Raw genomic sequence first — 19,842 nt, 5'->3', positions numbered from 1 at the left:
GCATTGATAACAATGTCTGACTACTGTCGCAGAAACTGCTTAACTTAACGGTTCGCTACAGGAGACGTCAACATATCACGTGACGCTTCGCGTTGTCACGTGTGTCAAACAAAACGGTGCAGGAGCTCAGAATATGAGCGGACACCTTTCTACAGGTGGTCGATCTATGTGGCTAGAAGTCATGCAGTAGTGCTCATCGATTATAATGCGCGTCGTTCTCTATATTTACATTTGCTGCACCGAATGCGTTTCTAGCGTACCGGTCTGCTACACGACTGGTAAGGGGAAGTAATGAAAGCCTCAAACACTCAAGATGAGATTGCGACTAATGAATTCACAAGAAAAAGTCTCATATCTTCCTCTGAAGGCAGTATTTGCTCTCTGTAAGTGCCTGCACTAATAAAAAAAATATCGCGGGTGGTTTAGCTTGGGGCTAATCACGAATTACCGCAAAGCTAGCATGGTTACCCCTGGTTTTGCATGGTTTATCTTGACTTTCTATGGTTCTCCTTGATTTTAACTGGCTTACCTTGGTTCGTATATCATATGATGTAAGTCTGCGTGATATAGCATTATTTTAGACTTGTACTGCAGTGCAATTGGTCATTCTCAACATTTATAGATCGCTGGGGGCCCTCATGCACCACTTCTGGCGCAGTGGTACAGTGGTGAAGCGTTTAAGATACGCGCCATTGCCCTGCGATGGCAGGTGCTGCCACCGGCGGGACTTGTGAGGCCCAACTTGCTCTTCCCGGGAAATCTGTCGATGGGAAGTTTGCTCACCATCCGGTGGGCAGGTTGTGATGACGCCACCCGGTCACGTGACCTGGGTGGCCAGCCTGCCGCCCAGGCGGTTGGCACCCATTTCGGCAAAGTGGAAGGGAAAACGCAGAATATCACCAGCCTCTATATATAGCTTTCATGTATTACTGGAAAAGCATTCGACTCAGTGGAAACCTGAGCCGTCATAGAGGCACTAAAAATTCAGTTGTTGCATTTTCTTTGAATACTTCCCGTCACGCGTGAGTGTGTGACGACTGTGTTTCTGCTTCGGGAGGCTCACAACGAGTGTTTTACGACGTGAGAAACTCATTGGCACGAATATAGTCATCTTGGCGTCTGAGGCGAGCGACTTTTTCGCGTCGTTCTAGCCGCGGACGAAGTTACGGTGGGTGCGAAGTGTCCTGTGCTGCTTCGGCCTTTTCGCGCCATGTGGTCATCCTTCACGTCGCGCTAACTGTGACGTCATCAGATGAGACGGCTGAATTACCTCGAGGAACAGGCTATACGCACGATGTGGTCACGCCGTCGGGACCATCCAGCGTTACGACGACGGCTGCTACTTCGCGGAGGCCGGAGAAGTTCGCTCTAATATCGAAAGTTGTGGAAAAAAAAATCTCCGTATAACGTCTCAACTCCAGTCGTTCTACCCTAGTCTTATAACTGGCACCGCTTTCTCTCTTTTTCGTTTATTAGCTTGCTTTTTGCCATTTGTCGATGGAGAAACAACACCTCTCTGCATGTGTGTGTGTGCTTCCTCTTTTCATTGGCCTCCGATGACCCCAAATTCCTAATCCCTGAAATGCAGGGGCGTCCTTGATTGTGCTTTCTGGGTTCCCGAGAAAATAATTCTTACTGAAAGGAACACACTCACTGCGCTCTCGTGCTGATTCCTGTGTTTTGCGACAAGCTGTTCCTATAGCTCTGATTCTATTCCTTCCTCTTCACTGGAGAAAGAAAAAAAAAAGTTTTCAACTCGTTCCACGCGATCTGTTTCAAGGCAAAACAAAGCGCGGACCCACGGTCACGACCGCAGCTGGCGTGACGCCGACGCGTGATTCACTCTCAATGCTGAGGATGATACCCCTCCCCCCCCCCCCCCCCCCCTCACCTCCTCCTCCCTGCTACTTCCGAGGTCGGCCGGGCCAGCCCCTTCCACAACCGCTCGGTTGCGCGTCAGCCCAGGCGTTACAACCAACCCCTCCTCGAGCACACCCGCTCGTGGTCTCCCCCCCAAACAGTGGCACACAGGAGCCCCACGATGCCCTGCCGCCGTTTATTTTAGCGCCAAGGTAGCGCGCGCGACCGGTGGTGGCGTCTAATGCGAAGCCGCCCTCTTTTCTCCGTCTCCCCTATTTTTTGCCTCGCACTCCCCCCTCCTCTCTACGGCAGTCTGTGCCGAAGGTGTTTGCTCCGGGTGACGGCGATGACGCAAGCGATGGTACAAAAGAAGACACGCCGTTTCCTCTGTCACCTTCGGCACAACACCGTCGTCGACAACAACGGAGGCACCGACCAGACCGGTTTGCCAACTGAGGTGCTGCTCCACTGCTTTGTTCTTCGCTTTCTCTGTTTTCCTCCTTTGCCTCTTTGCATTTTGTTTGGGCCCTGCTCACTGCCTTGCTGAGTCAGTGCAAGAACAAAGGCTTGGGGAGGGGGGGCGGCACTGTCGTTGTGCGTATATTTAACGCCGGATTGCCAAGCTGAACTGTCCGGTGGCCAAAAATTCTGCTCGCTTGACTGCGACGACCAAGGCAACCACGGCACTGTCCCCGATGCAACTCCTCAGTCGCTCGTTTGGCTTGATTTGTCGAAAGCTCAAGCATTCACGTGCGCTCTAAATTTGTCCCTCATGTGCGACACACACTCCCTAGCTCACTTGGTTATCCTCTGATTCTGTTATCACCGACTTATCGCTTGCCTCCTGACCCATTCGTTCGCTGAGGCAATTAACACTTCTTAAAGCACTAAGTTGAGTGCTCAATCACTGATTCACTTATTCGCGTAGAATCATTCACTCGATGGTTCACTCCAGCGCTCACTGACACAGTGACTCACTCACTGCGCCCTGACAGGCAACCAGTTTTTAACGCGACAGCGTTAAAGGCCCCGTTATCCAGAAAATCCTGCTTCGGCGTTGTCGGCGTTGTGGGCGAAAAATCACGCGCATGACTGTGGCAGGTGGTGAACAGAGAGCAACCTAGGAGGCAGGTGGGCCACCTAGGTCACGTGACCTTGCGGCGTCATCGCAACGTGCCCCGCGGATTGTGAGCAAACTGCCCACCGTGGCAGGTGGCAGCTAAATTAATGATTGATCGCCGCTGGGAACACCTGTCATCGCAGGGCAGTGGCGCATCGCTTAACCGCACCACCACTGCGCCAGGAGGGGTGCGAGGACTTCCAGGGATCTATGAATGTGAAATAGAGAATGGCATTCTGCATATAGGACAATTAACCCTTTGCGCTAACAAGTTATACTCTTAAAGCGGCGCTTAAGTGTCTCCTGCAAATTTTTTTCTTTTCATCTCTCACAGTCAGTGTATACCTTGCCTGCTATCTCCTACAGTATTATAGTCGTCGCAGCCAGGCGATTGGAGTCCGCTGCGGGACCAAGGCTTCTTTCATTGATATGCAATCAGCTTTGTTCGGCGCCAGTATGGGCCACCTTATCTAAGACAATTGTCTACTACCACCTTTCCACGTGACTCTCCCGGCCTCGGCTTCGCTTGTCTTATGCTGGTATGCGCTCTGGTACAATCGCTTATCTGTTATGCGCACTCTCTATCGTGCGAAAGTTCGTTTACCTCTTGATTTGAGCTGGGATATCATCTACTCACATATACTGAGCACTCAAGGTCTACCGGTACTAAGTGACAAATAAATGAGTGCACATTACCCAGTCATTTTCTAGGCTAATTTCTCTTTTCTTAGAACTGAGACAAGTATCATTTTCCCACATTGTATTTGCCTATAGAAAATTCATAGTTTTACTAACAGGAAGACACAGTTTCCGAACTCTTTGAAGAGGTTCAAGGTATACAAGTCTCAGTGACGTCCGTCAAGGCGCACATTTCCCAGCACCAGGCTGTGCAGTGACAACGGCTGGAAGTTAAACTGTCTTTTCCGTGGAAAAAGAAAAAAACAGGTTGAGCCAAGCAGTATGCAATGACTGAAACTCCTCATGGTTGTAGCGGGGATCTTCATCTAGACTATGTGGGAGAGTACCTCACTCACTCTCGCTTTTAAATCGGCTGAAGACGAGGCTTCGTAAATGCACTCGTTGGTTATGTGGGCCGAATACGCGCATAAAGTACTCGTATGCGTCAAAGAACTGTTGTTGCTTAATGTTCTTCTTATAGACAACCTCATGCTACAAGGAAGGTTCGTGACGGGAAAAGCTCCCAAGTGATGCCCTTGTCTCACTTAAGTTTATCTGCTGTTTCCTTCTTCCTAGGGCTACTATGGGCTACAAGTGCGTTGTGCTTGTTTGCTCGTTTGCGAATTTTCTAATGGAGATCTTGGAATCCAGGCTTCGAATAACGAAACTGAAGTACTGTCGGTGCTCAAGTTAATTGACAAACACTTGGATGTGAAGCTCGAGCGAACGTTGTTGACTTAAGAAACACCCATGGTCTTTTATTTTTTTTCTCTCCGCCTTCCTTTCGCCTCCTCGCCCACCCGGCATTAAGCTCCTCATTCTCGCAGCATAGCCCTACTAAACGTGTGACTGTGGAGCAGCAGAAACAGCAGCAGGCTTGGGCAACGGTCGCAGGGTTGGAGAAACCCCATTCGGGTCTTATTCCTGACACACACCGGGAACCGTAGCTTCACTCTTAACAGTCAGCTCCAAGGTTCCCCGCAGCCTCGCGCCTTATTCTGCACCTCTTTTCCTACCTTTTATTTGTGCAAACGAGTTTCCGGTCTGCGGCTGGCTCAAACGCTGCTGTGTAAGCGCTCGTTTCGGATGACGCTGTCACTTGTTTGCCCGGGTTCTCGGAACATCGAAGAAGAAAGAAAAAACAGAAAGAAAGAAAGAGAGAGGGGAAGAAAGAAAGAAGGAAGGAAAGAAAGAAAGGAAGGAAGGAAGGAAGGAAGGAAGGAAGGAAGGAAGGAAGGAAGGAAGGAAGGAAGGAAGGAAGGAAGGAAAGAAGGAAGGAAGGAAGGAAGGAGGGAGGGAGGAAGGAAGGAAGAAAGAAAGAAAGAAAGAAAGGAAGGAAGAAAGGAAGGAAGGAATAGAGGGAGGGAGGGAGGGAGGAAGGGAGGAAGGAAGGAAAGAAGGAAGGAAGGTCGGGAGGGAGGGAGGGAGGAAGGAAGGAAGGAAAGAAGGAAGGAAGGAAGGAAGGAAGGAAGGAAGGAAGGAAGGAAGGAAGGAAGGAAGGAAGGAAGGAATGGAGGGAGGGAGGGAGCAAGGAAGGAAAGAAGGAAGGAAGGAAGGGCGGTAGGGAGGAAGGAAGGAAGGAAGGAAGGAAGGAAGGAAGGAAGGAAGGAAGGAAGGAAAGAAGGAAGGAAGGAAGGAAGGAGGGAGGGAGGAAGGAAGGAAGAAAGAAAGAAAGAAAGAAAGGAAGGAAGAAAGGAAGGAAGGAATAGAGGGAGGGAGGGAGGGAGGGAGGGAGGAAGGGAGGAAGGAAGGAAAGAAGGAAGGAAGGTCGGGAGGGAGGGAGGGAGGAAGGAAGGAAGGAAAGAAGGAAGGAAGGAAGGAAGGAAGGAAGGAAGGAAGGAAGGAATGGAGGGAGGGAGGGAGCAAGGAAGGAAAGAAGGAAGGAAGGAAGGGCGGTAGGGAGGGAGGGAGGAAGGAAGGAAGGAAGGAAGGAAGGAAGGAAGGAAGGAAGGAAGGAAGGAAGGAAGGAAGGAAGGAAGGAAGGAAGGAAGGAAGGAAGGAAGGAAGGAAGGAAACTCCCGCCACTTTTCTAAGTACAGCGGTATACAAAGTTGTTGTCAGTTACTCTCTGTTAAAGCTAATGTTCGTTGCCTTTTTGTCAGGAATACAAAATGCATTGGCTTCCAGTGAAACCGACAGAGTTTCGCCGCCTTGAGTAGGGTTGTGCATAGCGGCACATAAAACTACGTGTGCGTACGCCCATGAGCCGCCTGTACTTATTCTCTCAGTTCTTTACCTAAAATTAAGCACCTAAAACAACATAGAAGCGATGCGGATGCTCCGTCACTGTTTTTATGCACTCTAAGGTTCAATACAACAATTTCTCAAGTGTCTTCATGATGCAATTTGGGCGTCGCTCGTAACCATCGGTTGAATTTAATGGCGTGGTGAGAATTCATATGCTAAACCTCACTCCTCATGCAGCTCTGTGCAGTGTCAAAATGGAATGCAACGTTCTTCACATTGGCCTTTCACACGTGTTTCAACAGAGGCGTATATACTTAGCTCTTGGGCTGGTAGCAAATTAAAATATTCGTGTGCAGCGAACACTGCTTTAGGAACGCTTACATTTCTTGGCAACACTATTATTCTTTATCGAAAGGTACGTCATACATGTCCTATCTCGGGGGAAAAAATGTTTGCCTTTAAGGAGAAAAGTGCCGGCAACCCGCTCTTTTTAACATACGACGACGCACGAATAAACAGCGCAGTCAGATAATCTATTACACTTTGGCCTGTAACCTTCGAAACACATGTCAGCAAGGTTTTGTTAACAAAAATTTTAGTCGACAGGAATCGTTCAAAATGCTACATGCTACGATGTACGGTATAAATGCACGCCTCGAAGAAAAAGCGTATGTTTGCGTCAGGAATTACCTTCGCAAGAACCATGATGTGTGCCGTCTTTAGTGGATCCGCAGACGACCGCAATCACAGCGGATGATACTCGGAAACATTGGCGTTTGTGACGTCAGTGCTTTTAGAGAATATAGAGGCCCAGCGACAGCTACTCTGGAAGTGCACTCAGCCTTTCTGAGAGTCAGCCATCGTGTCACGGAGCGGACATTCATTTAAACTCGACATGTAATGCGGACACGGTCACTGCATAGTATGAAAGCCAATTAATAGGTGGCAGAGAATTTCTAGAAGCTTACCAATGCCTGGTACTTGAGGAAAAATTATTTAGCGGAGCAGTCACGGTAGCGAAGCCACGCTAGCAGGAGAGGTAATGCTTACCACATGAGAAAGATGTGTGCAAGGAAAGAAGTTTGGTTTATGGTTTATGGGGTTTGACGTCCCAAAGCAACTCAGGCTATGAGGGACGCCGTAGTGGAGGGCTCCGGAAATTTCGGCCACCTGGGGTTCTTTAACGTGCACAGACATCGCACAGTACACGGGCTTCTAGAATTTCGCCTCAATCGAAATTCGACCGCCGCGGCCGGGATCGAACCCGCGTCTTTCGGGTCAGCAGCCGGCAAGGAAAGAAGTGTAGTGTAGTGGTCATAGACTGGTGAGAGAAAACCCAAATGAACATGCCGATCAAAATGCTGACAACACCAATGAGACGGTAGCCAATGAGAGGAGGGCGTCACGTCAGCTGCAGCCAATGGGAGGAGGGCGTCACGCCAGCTGTAGCCAATAAGAGGAGGGCATCACGCCAGCTGCAGCCAATGTGAGGAGGGCGTCGCGCCAGCTGCCACCGAGTGGAGAAAGTGTGAGAAGATAAAGACCGAGAAACGCGGTTGCGTGCACATGCAGATGCCAGAAAGACTTTAGAGGCGAAGAACGAACACATGCTTTTGCAAGTCTACTCGGTTTAACTGCGTTAAAACCCTAACCACTTATATTTTTTATTTCGTTTATTGCCCTACACCTTATCCAGCCGTTCACCTGTCGCGCAAGTCTACATTTTACGTACACGAATACCAAATACTACTCTCATTTTTGTCTTTGTTGTTGGCCTTTTTTGGAGCGACACATACTAACGAGTTGGCGGATTGGCCATTGTGCGCTGCGAACTCAAACGGGAGAAAGCCGTTTACTCAGTTCAGTTAGAGAGCCGTTGATTATATTTTTTACTTAAAAACTAATGTAATTTTGAAACTTATACATAATATTTGTCTGCAGCGTAACTTCTCACCGCGTCTTCATATTTATTTATTTATTTATTTATTTATTTATTTATTTATTTATTTATTTATTTATTTATTTATTTATTTATTTCAGAATAATGCAGGCCATTGCTTGGCGCAAGCAGGTATTTCCTTCCTCATTGCCGTCCTATATAACTACCATCTGTCGCCTCCCCAAATAACGCTTTGCACAAACTACAAAACCAAGAAAAACATACAGGATTTCGTTCTGTCTTTAGTGTCTTGCTGGGTTCGTACGCAGCAAGCAATGTGTGGCACGAGCCAATATTTGGCGCCGACACACGCACTTCCGCGCAGCCTGCAGACGGACCCACGTTTTTCAAGCAGGACGCGAATCCCCCCGGAAGCTTTATATATATATTCTCCTGAGCGCGTCCAGCAGCACAACTAAGCCTGCCCGAAGCCCGCCGGAGCACGTACTGTATTGTCGCTCGTTTCGCGGGCGCTAGGGGGCGCCACGCGAGAGTGCCATCATTTATGGAGGCCGCCTATTTGTTTACCGGACACCGGAGCTGATCCTTGCCACCCCGCGCCAACGCCACGCCTAGTAACCGGCGCGCGCTCTCATCGCTGTATTATAGATGCGAGCGGGGGCAGATTCGGGGCAGAGGGATGAATTTCCCCGTTTCTCCATCGCGTTGACTTTCGTTTTATATAGTGCTTTTTCTTCCTTAAACGCATGATAAAACTTGTTCTCGAGCATGACAGCTAAATTTTATACGGAAGTTAGAGTCATCGCAGGTTCGGTGTAATGTTTAGATTTTAAACCTAAGCCCATTTTGATACGACATTTATTTTGTTGTTGCAGGCTTGATGGAAGTGAGTATATGTGTATGGCTTAGCCACGGAGAAAAGGCTTAAGGAAAGGCCGTATCTTGTCGTCTGACGAGACGATTACTCCGAATTATTGAGTATTTTAGGGATGCATGGCCATCAGAATCTTTCGCATTAGGTCACTACAGCGACGATGCAAGAGGCGTCATGAATTTTCCAGGACTATTTCTTCGTCCTGGAGACTAAGTGAAAACAAGGTTGTTTAAGTATTTAGAACAGCAAGCATTGTTTACGCGAAAGTGTAGGTTGGCTGCTCTGCAATAGAGTCGTATGATTTGTCTGTGTTTATTTAATTTTTTTTCTCGTTTGTTGAAGTCGCGTGGATTGCACGTTTCTCTGAAACGGTTCAGTGCGCTGCAGAGTAAGTATGAGCCTAATCCCTTTGTAAGTGCTTGCTGAGCTCGCTTTTCAAAAGTTGGCTAGATAAGGCAGAACGAAACCAACTTCAATCACGGCTATATTAGTAGCATATGCTAAAGAACGTGTCTTCTTTCTTCCTGCTCACAACTTTGATAATTTTATACGCTGTATATTTCACGTTATATATATATATATATATATATATATATATATATATATATATATATATATATATATATATATATATATATATATATATATATATATATATATATATATATATATATATATATATATATATATATATATAACGCCAGCACCAGCGCCACCCTCTCAACACTCTCAAGGTTCACTTACACGCAATAAACATAAATACTCACGAGAGCAGCAGATTGGAGACAGCCGTCGCCGTAGCTCAGTTGGTAGAGCACCGGACGCGATATTCGGAGGTCGTTGGTTCGGATCTGCCCGGCGGCACGGTTGTTTTTTCTGCTGCCTTATAAGTAGTTTTCTTGAAGCGACAAATTAATCGAAGTATTACTCTGTCACTAATCAGCACCACAAATAAAAAACCAGATAAATTCCCCTATGCACCTTGGTTTCGCAGACTGTTGGCTTCCTTCATATGTTTGTCAAACGAGCCCCTCGTTTCCTTTACCTTGTCTACTAATATATATATATATATATATATATATATTACTAGTAAAAATACCTCTGTGTGTGGCAGTGCGCTGCAGTATCTCCAAGTGTATGAAATAATATTGATATGTACCGCTCTATGTGTTCTAGTATCCCCCAAGTATTTCAGTTGATGTGCACGTACAGTATAGCGTAATTAAGTATCTATCGTAGCAAGCGCTTTTCGCCGGAGGCTAAGTGCATTCGACGCTAATTTATCCCCCCTGACTCGTTAAATTATCATAATAAGCCGAGGAACACATTTTTGAAGGGCAGGATAATTACGAAGCTTCGACACTCGCGTTATTCCCTCAATATGCTAATTATTTCTGCGATGTACAACTAAGTTTGTTGCTAAACGCGGCGTGCATACAATATCCACAATACCACTAATTTTAAAGCATGTACACATTGTATAACCATCGCAGCATTTTTCAAGGCTTATTCAGTAACGCTGCCGCCACTATCCACGAGAGATAAACGAGTAATATAAAAAATCTATTCGATCACCCAGCCGTCGAACAAGCTCGTCTTTACGCCGGGGCGGTTCTAGGTCAACAAAAATTTCGGCTCGTACAGGAAGCACAAGTCGATATCTCTATAGAAAGCTGCGTAGGAAGGATTTCTCCTCCGAAAGCGAGATTATGCATAGGGCGCATATTGTGTAAGTGCTCAGCCTTATTTGCTTCACGCAGCGTTGTCGAAATTGGAGCTCGAAAGCTTCTCCAAATCTGGAAGCGAGAAGGCGTCCAATGTTTTCTTTGTGGCACACTGCAGCCTTTTAGCTCCTGCTTGAGTGACGCGACTTCGGCATCTCTACAAATATTACCGATGTTAGCGTTTGATTTGCATTTATTACATGCGGGACAAATACAGCTTGTGTGAAGGGAAGAAATAATTGCTCGCAACTTCAGCCGAACGCGCAACTATGCTGGCAGAAGAATACGTCTTCAAGACTCTGTGGCTTGCGCGGAGACGCGTGCAACTTGATGTAACGCGTGTTCGAAGTGGAAAGGAAACTGTGTCTGGGCGGACCCCTTAGTACATACGGAAGATAGAGGCAACCAACGCACTATGCCGCTGTAGTGGGGTGTGCTCCCCATGCACGCGTTATAAACTGCTGCTGAGCTACTGTCACGAGCCATTGTGTATGAAAGAGTACCACAAATGGATGTGCATAAGCTGTCCAGCTTTATGTCTTCGTACGCCACCAAGCGTACATGTTCATGCTGCGTGCGTGACTCAATCTCTCGGCTAAACCGGGCACCATTTATGTGGAAATGAGGTCTGGAGGGTGCAAGAAAGGGGCGGGGCGAAAGAGAAGCCATATGTTGTTGAAGAATAACTCTCAAACCGAAGGATGCGTGAGTGTAGTGGGCGAAGGAGAAAGCATGTCAGCGATAAAAATGGAAGCTGCACTGCATTTACGTCCTGAAATTTGATGTGCTCGCCGCTAACTCTGTATTCCTTTGCTTGAATGCAACGACACGCTATTTGTATAGTCTTCTCGACAGCACTTTGAGGCGCCAGTAGATAAAAATATATATAAGCAGACTACTGGGTTGGGGAAGATGCCGCATCCCGTTATCCAGGTCACCGTGCCCGAGAAGGGAGTTGACAAAAAAGCAGGGCGCCAAAGCGCACGCGCAGAATAATAACATCATTCTTGCAATTGTTCTGCGCATGCGCACTGGGACCCCGCTATTTCCTTTTCCCCCTAACCGATAGAGTAATCTAGAAGAACTTCTTGCTGGGCGGTTTGGTGCATAGCTAAGATAGAGTACCCATATTCTAAAGCCCTCTAATAGGTTTTGAGCCAACGGACTTAAGAAAAGGTGCATTCATAAAGGCCGGATCTCGGATGCGGAGCCGTTATCGTTATTATTTCTTTAATATTCACGAAAGCAGTGAGTCCAGTAGTTTAGGTGACGGTGGGATTTCACGTAAAGAAAAGTGGATGATAAAAACAACGCAAAGGGAACACTCCTCCAAAATACGAAGCGTGATGATGGGCTCTCACGTAAAATGCGCATATGCAAGAAGAGGGGCTTAACCGCTGCCGTTCAAGCTTGTTATACCTACACCACGGTTCAACTTGAAAAACGGAATGCGGTTGTTGGAGCTCACCGTTTGCGTGCCAGAAGGCGACGCTAAGAAAATAATGCTTACGGAGGCGCCACCATCAAGGAAGCCGCGAGTTTCGCTTAACCTCGCCTTGCTGTGACGCTACCAGCGATTCATGCGGTTAAGCGCATAGCTTCCACTGAAAGTCGCAGCATCTTTGAGAGTCTTCTCGGCGATTGAACACGCAAAGCAGAACAGATAGGCGTTCAAATGACACTCAAACCCCAAAGTTGCACCATCGTGGTTATCTTGTCGCTTGCGTTCGGCGGCTTCGACTTGGCGTGCGCTCACTTCCTGCACTTTGACGCCGTTGTCTCATCATCTCGGCGTCGCGAGCTAGCACAACAGGGCCCCCTCACCGCTGACGCCATCACTCCGCTCCTTCACGGGCGTGCAGCTCCGGGCCCTTCCGTATTTATTTACTTATTTATTCATTAATTTATTTACAGATACCTTACAGGCCTCCGGAGAGGCATTGTGTAATGGGGATCAAATACAGAAGTTTGCGCAAAATAGGTTAGAAATAAAAAAACATAGTAAAGTACAGCATAGTAAAGTACAGCTCGGCTTACGTTCGCGTTCGCGGTGATGTTCGAGAAGTTCTTCCGAGTGCTGCACCGAGCAAGCCATCTTCTCTGCCACGGTCGCGAACTGAACTTCGGCAAGCCTACTGCCATTCACGCCGTGATCCTGTGACGTCAGAGTGAATCCAGACACCGATGAACATAGAGAAAGTGGCCTACCTTTCTTAAAAGGAACACTAAGGACAACTCCACCTTATTATTATTCTCGGTAAAAATTGCTTATATGACTCCTTCGTGGCATGTTAAAGTTTGTCTGGCCGCAAAAGACGATTTATGGCTCAGAAAATTTAATTTTAAAATTTTCTCGCTATTAGATTCAAAGTCATGACGTCCATACCTATAAGGAGTGGCTGCCGCCGTTCTTAAGTGAATGGCGGTGTAACAGCCTCTAAGATCCGCGCTTACATTTCGGTGTTATGGAAACAATGAATAACTGCGCAAAAAAGTCGGGACAAGAGAGAAGAAACACATGAGACAAGCCCAGACTAATCCCTGGTTTATTGCACCAACGCCTCCTTCCTTCGACAACAAAGCGTATGCGCACCAACAGCAAAGACAAAAGCCATAATCATCACGTCAAACCAAGAAACTCCAACTCCTTGTGGTACAGGTGTATGGAAGCCTCGCTAACACATTTGTCAGGCCCTAAACTCGCGATTTCTAAGGCTTCGGTAACTTCACGTTCTTTTTTTTTGTCCCTCGCGTGTCCGATAATCTTAGTCCTGCCGAAAAGTGGAGTGCCATCTTTATCGTCATGCTTGCAGATCTTACAATGCCTAGGCAGATGCTGCCCTCTAGAATCAGGTAAGGAATTGGCATGCTCTAATAATCTAATGATGATGCATCGGCCAGTTTGCCCTACGTACACCTTACCACAGCTCAGCGGAATCTGGTAGATTACATTCACTCTGCATTGCACAAACTTGTTCCTGTGGTTGGTGCTACACTCAATCTTCTTTTGCCTATCTGGTATGACCAAATTGCAAAAACGCGACAGCTTGAAAGGTGCCGAAAAAAGGACCTCTACGCCGAATTTACCGGCGGCCCTCTTCAGGCCGTGCGAGACCCTGTGAACATAGGAAATTACTTCACACTTCCGCCTCTCCTGGGCATCCGCCCCATGAGGCTTTGAGTTTGGGCAGAAGGACTTCAACAGGGACTCGGCAACTCCCCGAAGGAGGGCCAGCGGAAAACCGGCAGACCGAAGGCGATCCACCTGTACATCAAAGCTAGCGTTAACCTTATGATGTCGTACCAACTAGCCCCTCACCGCAATCTTCTAAATTTCGGTGTCTACGCACGCAGTTCACTTGCGAAATCGGCCGGTGATGGCGACACCTGTATTGCGTTTCCTCGTCTTTTCTGGCTTATAAGAGTTCCGTTTCCGGCGAGGCTGATCTCCTTGACGTTATACTGCCGTTATCGATACAGGTCTACTTCTATTGGTCCTCAGAGTTACTTTAATATAGCAAGCGTTGAAAGAACTTGTCATGCAGTGAAGCATCGCATGGGAGCCAGTCGATGAGAAGGACGACCTGTTCGTTGTTTTTATTTTCCTTGCGCAGAGTCTCCGAGCCTGGTGGGCGACGTGCACGCTGATTCGGCGCTGAGCACGTCCAAGCTGGGCAAGCAGTACGTGGCCCTCGACTCGGACTGCATGAGTGTCAAGAGCGAGCACAACCTCACCAATGCGCTCATCCAGAACAAGTGAGGCCCTCTTCGTTTGATTTTTCCTCTCTCGCTCTGGTATCGTGGACAACGCCTCTATAAAACTTATCGTGCGCTGTGTCTACCGGTGCCATCATCATCGTCAGCTTCTGTAGAATTTTTTGAGTCTCAAGTATGATGTCGACGCACAGCCTGTGAAAACTACGATGGTCTTACTCTGTGAACGAGAAAGCCAGTGCCGCTAACACTTGGGAGTGCGCACGACAGTTTGTTTCTCGCTACACTTAGAGTAGTAATTTAAGGCACAAGTAGTGATTACAGTTTACCTTGACGCAGTCCGCTTATTCATGGAAGATGAAAACACATTTTTAAACTTAGTGCTGTGCGTTGTCAGTGCACGTTAAAGATCCCCAGGTGGTCGAAATTATTCCGGCGCCCTTCACTACGGCACCCCTTTCTTCTTTTCTTCTTTCACTCCCTCCTATATTCCTTCTCTTACGGCGCGGTTCAGGTGTCCAACAATATTTGAGACAGATACTGCGCCATTGCCTTTCCCTAAAAAAACAATTATTATTATTATTAAACTTAGTATTTGCCGTTTAATTTGCTCGGCGCTTTGCCACATAATTGTTATGCCTGCAAAAAAGCATGCTTTACAGGGCAATGAATTTAGCGAGGGCGTCGATGCTAAAGGGAAGAATTCAGGGATGGAGTCGATGATAAAACCCTACGCAGGAAAGAGATGGCTTGCCGTTAATCCAAATACTGAAAGCTCTCGAAACAAAGCGGTACTCTGCAGAACGGACCCTTTTAGGCATATCTTCGCTCATGTGTTGAGACCTTCAGTGTCACTCTTCAATGTGTTCATTAAAACGGTCCGATTTTGGAGATAAGTAAGCTAACAGATTTAGCCACGTTATCAGCTTCAGCCTTGGCGATGAGAACGATGACCATCGGAAGGAGGACAGTCGACGCACGTGCTCATTTTAGTGGCGTTCCTCTCCGCAGCTGCCGCGCTCCCATGGCGAGCCTGGAGTGCCTGGACGAAGGGACGTTGTCCAGTGGCAGCTCCGTGCTGGCCAGCCAGCCACCGACGCGGCAGGTTTCCACGTTCGCACCGCCAGCCATCCGCTACAGGTGGGCGGCCAGTCATCGGGTTCTTCCACGTACAGCATTCTTGGGCAAAAATTTTGAATATTTGAATATCATAAGAACCCGCCGTGATGGCTCAGTGGTTAGGGCGCTCGGCTACTTATCCGGAGCGCCAGGATTCGAACCCGACCGCGGCCGGCGGCCACTTCTCTTTTCTAGGCATACCCTGAATTTCTAAAGAAATATTTAAACACCCCCCTGTTTATCCAACTTCGTCTGAGTAGCCAAACGCTAGGATTTGATGTCGCTTTGTTAACCATTCCGCTTTCTGCATGTATACTCATTTTCTGAACTCGGTTTCAAATCGGTAAAAACGAAATGCCACAAAAATCTCTTCGTTATTCATTGATTGGCGCGCTTACATCCATTCTCTTTTTTTTTCGCCGCAGAAACCTTGGAAAATCAGGACTACGCGTATCAAATATTGGGCTAGGTAAGCGTGTTTGTATTTTTAATTTATACAAGTGCAACCAGGGGCCATGCGATGGACGTGCAGTATTCAAGTGATATACTCGTTGCAGTAAAATTCTGTGAATATTTCACCTTGAATAAAATACATGGGATCCCCATAGTAACGGATGCGCTTGCTCGACTTTGTCTTATAGAGTGACTGAGCGTGCGTTTTTTTTTCTTTTTCAGGGACTTGGGTAACATTCGGCTCATTAATATCAGAAGAGGTGAGATATCGCAAACGGACGTCGTTTCGCCGCCTGTCCGTTCTTATCACTAAGGTTTTCTCCTTTATTGAACTGTTAGCGACGAAAATGCCCATCGAAGGATCACTTTTTAAGGGCATTCTGTGCTGCTTATCATGACGTGTGCGTTGTTCGAGGGTATTGTTTCGTTTTTTGTGACGTCACTGGCCATAACGGTGTCGTGATAGGTGGTCCCAAACTTGGGTTCACGGACGGAAACTTATTCTCCGCATTTACATTCTGAATTCATTTCTGAAAATCGAACGAGCCCTACTCGGTCAACTTTATGTTTTTATGCCTTCCGGAACCAGAAGAAATTGGTACCTTGCTTCTTTCCTTCCTAGAACACAAAATATCCTATTATTATTTCGGATATTTTTTTTTTTCACTTTGCACTTTGAACGCCTTTATCACAACGCACTGATAGAAAATTCCCGTTCATTGTAGTCATCAAAAAAAAATGAAAACAGAGCACGTCAGAAGCCAAACTTTTTTTTTCTTTGTCGCGCAGTCTTTAAAAGATAAGAAGAGCATACCTTTTAAAGCGTTTGTCAAATTGGCCTATCTGTCCACCCGTCGTTATTGCTGCAGTTGAATTGCTCCAATCGGGCCTTCGCAGGTGGCCGAAGATATCGTGACGGCTGCCTTCGAAAATGGCATCAATGTCTTCGACACGGCAGACATCTACGCCGCAGGGAAGTATGTGACTTCTCTCTTGTCGTGTTTCTACATCCATTACGACTGCTACGCTCGATCTATGAAACAATTGAAAAGCTTAAAGAATACGTTTCTGTTTTCGGTATAAGTTGCATCCTCAGTTGCATTAATTACCACATGCGCAATAGTATCCTCATGCTGAAGCCGCATGATGCCACGCATGCTTCGTAAAATTCGTTTTTCTGCATCCGCAACTTTTCTGTGAAACTGGCGTGCGCAAACACAATCCTCCTATATTTGATGCTCTTAGCGCAGCTAAGCCTTTCCAGCACAGCTCATAGCACAAGTACATTACCGATGCAAGCGAAAGTGACGCGCCTCGAAACATTTACTACAACTCGAGCACAGCAAACATTCTATTTTCCGCAGTTTTCGTTTTAGAGTGAAAAGCAAACGCTTAGAAATAGCACTCGCGTCGTTACAGTGTCTATCACAGCATTACGCGACCGTCTCTAATGCTAAGAAAAAGGGGAAAAAACCGTTCTTCGAGACAGCCGCACGTCTGCAGCGCATGCATGCATGCGCTCAGCTGCACAGCGATGTAGCTCACGCCAGCGCCTTAATTTCTCGGCATTGCTTCCCCCCCTCTCTTCTTACCCCTAAATTGCCCCCTCTCCTTCTCTGTCTCTGTGTTACCCCCCCTCCCTCCTTTCTCTGTCCCGCGCCGCGCTTCCCGGTCTGGCACAATGGATGCCGTTGTTCGCGCCTGCGAAGAAGGAGGCGTCTCGAAGACGAGAATGACGTGAAAAATAAAAAAAATGAAAGATATTAATATAAGAGAACAACTCTCCCGTGCCTCTGTGGCGGGCGAGCGAGAGAGCAGGGGGGGGGGGGGGGGGGAAGAGTGTAAAAGTGGCCGCCTGTTGTTTGTGCTTACAGGGCGGAGGTGGTTCTTGGCAAGGTGCTCAAGAAGAAACGCTGGAGGTGGGTGGCCACTCCTCCCTTCCTCGCCTTCTCCTCATCCTCGATTTCCTCCCCCTCTCTCCCTGGCCCGACTCCAAGCGGCCGGGGTTCTCACCCGACTCCATTGTTTTCCCCGAAGCGACTGCATGCAACGGGGCCGGCTCTCGTGAAGCCCCACCCTGTGTTCGCGCTGAGAAAGCAATAATGCAGCGGGGGAGCGCGCTTCTTTCGCTCGCCGCCGCACTAAAAGAGCGCCGATTGTTCTCGATACGAGTGGCGTCGTGTTAGATATGCGCCGCTTTTGCGTGGGTTCTGATTCCGCCCCCCCCCCCCCTTTTTTTTCTTTTTCGCGCGAAAGCAGTACCAGCTAGTTTCACAATGCGAAGATTGCGGCATCTGTCTGCAGCCTTGTAGAGTGAACCGCCACTCATTGGAAGCACAACTCATTAGAAAACTCTCCACTGCACCCCTTTGCTTGGAATGCTACTCACGTAACCACCGCCACGCTCTGAACAGAAAGGAGTAAAGGGGGGTAAACTGTCCTCTAGCAGAATCCCGTTTATAAAAGGGAGCGCGCTAGAAGCCAGCTCACTGCCTTTTTACTCTCATATAAGAGTAATCATGTTCACAGTGCACACTTGATCCACCTCCGCATCCACCCAACTCTACCCGCCAGAAGAGGCACCCATCAAAAGACCACCTTCCTCCACTCTCCACGAAGCCACCACCCACGAGAAGCACACGCAACCGCGGGAGGAAAAAGCCGCGACGAAATCGAATTCAGAGATACAGTGGGAAACCCAGCTGTCCTTCATAAGCACCATCCACTAAACACAAATACGCCAGTAAAAAGAGAGTAAATTGTCCTCTAGCGCACCACTTCATTTTATAGACGGGAGTGCGCTAAAAGACAGCTTATTCCCTTTTTAATCCCTTCGTATTTAGACTCCCTTCCTCGTTTACACCTTCCAAAAGCGCCAATCCCATTCACCCAGCTTCGCTCACCTTCACCCTACAGAAAAATTCAGTCGCGTGCGATAATCATCGGTTAGAATAAAAGCATTCATTAAAGTAAAAAGCATCATCGAGGGTAAACGCAACTGCTTTCGCAGAACTGTCGCCTCAGATGTCTCCTCAGACGGTGACAGTGGAAGTCGGAGATCATTGTCGGTGCCTGTGTGTGAGGAGGCGGAGATCTGACAAGTCACAGAACTAAGCCACAGACTTACTGTTTAAAGGGACACTGAACACGAACTGTAGTTGGCCTGTGTTGATAGGGTAATATGGAGTAATCCCAAAAAGACCACACTCTCACGGAAAATGACGATTTTGTTTAGCTACAAACGATCAAGAAACAAAATGGGGATGTCGCCACCATCTGACTATTTCGAAACTAAACTGTGTGCGTCGATGCCGCTATACCGCGTATCCCAGAGGCAACGCAACACCGTCATTGCCTTCAAAAACGGTTGCAACCCTTCCTTTGCCTCCTGGCCCGAAGGACGCGGGTTCGATCCCGGCCGCTGCGGTCGAATTTCGATGGAGGCGAAATTCTAGAGGCCCGTGTGCTGTGCGATGTCAGTGCACGTTAAAGAACCCCAGGTTGTCGAAATTTGCGGAGCCCTTCACTACGGCGTCTCTCATAGCCTGAGTCGCTTTGGGACGTTAAACCCGCATAAACCAAACCAAACCTTCCTTTGCGGTAAAGGGCGTCGCGAGTCTGAGTCGGCTGGTGGCGGGAAAAATTTTTTAAATCCAATTTTTCCCGGATATAAATGCGCTTTTTACTGCCGGATAAACTTCAGACATGCCCGCGAAAAGCCAAGGAATCATTTTTTTACTGAGAACAGTAATGGTTTGACTTCTTAATGTTTCTTTAATGTATCGCTACGATGGACCAATTGCCGGCACCCTTAGAAAAACAACTTTAGGTAGTCTATAGACTGTCCATAGACTTATGTCTATAAAGTTTATAGTCTGTGTATAGACGAACCCTAGAAGGCAGTCTATATAGGCAATACATGTCCTATAGACAATCAATAGATTTATGGCCATACACTTTTATTTGCAGACTTTTGTCAATCGACTATTAATAGACAAAAATAAATATCTGTAGGACGGCAACTGAGTCTATAAGAAGTCTATAGAGTGTCGGGAGACCATTTTTATAAGGGCAGATTTAAACGCCCAGCCAATCCCCCCGTTTACCCAACGACAATCTCAACACCAACGTCAACCTATAGTCTGTTAGTTAAGTCCGTTAGGTTATAACAAAGAAAGGAAAATCTCGCTAAGCCTAGCGCGAGTACCTGGAG

The 19,842-nt window shown here is 47.4% G+C and overlaps 1 protein-coding gene across 2 annotated transcripts in view; it reads left to right on the top strand.

Annotated features, from left to right (window-relative positions):
- Hk (potassium voltage-gated channel subfamily A regulatory beta subunit hyperkinetic) overlaps positions 1-19,842 on the top strand; it is a 45,256-nt gene that overhangs the window by 10,689 nt on the left and 14,725 nt on the right. For both annotated transcript variants that reach the window (XM_077653795.1, XM_077653797.1), the window contains exons 2-7: positions 13,958-14,099; positions 15,069-15,197; positions 15,602-15,645; positions 15,852-15,889; positions 16,527-16,606; positions 17,504-17,548. In XM_077653795.1, coding sequence (XP_077509921.1) covers positions 14,050-14,099; positions 15,069-15,197; positions 15,602-15,645; positions 15,852-15,889; positions 16,527-16,606; positions 17,504-17,548 — 386 coding nt within the window. In that variant the 5' untranslated portion in view covers positions 13,958-14,049. The remainder of the gene's footprint in view (positions 1-13,957; positions 14,100-15,068; positions 15,198-15,601; positions 15,646-15,851; positions 15,890-16,526; positions 16,607-17,503; positions 17,549-19,842) is intronic.

Source organism: Amblyomma americanum, chromosome 2 (genome assembly GCF_052857255.1).
Source record: "Amblyomma americanum isolate KBUSLIRL-KWMA chromosome 2, ASM5285725v1, whole genome shotgun sequence".
NCBI lineage: Eukaryota > Metazoa > Arthropoda > Arachnida > Ixodida > Ixodidae > Amblyomma > Amblyomma americanum.
Note: the sequence above shows the minus strand (reverse complement) of the source record. Positions and strands in the feature narration are given on the sequence as shown.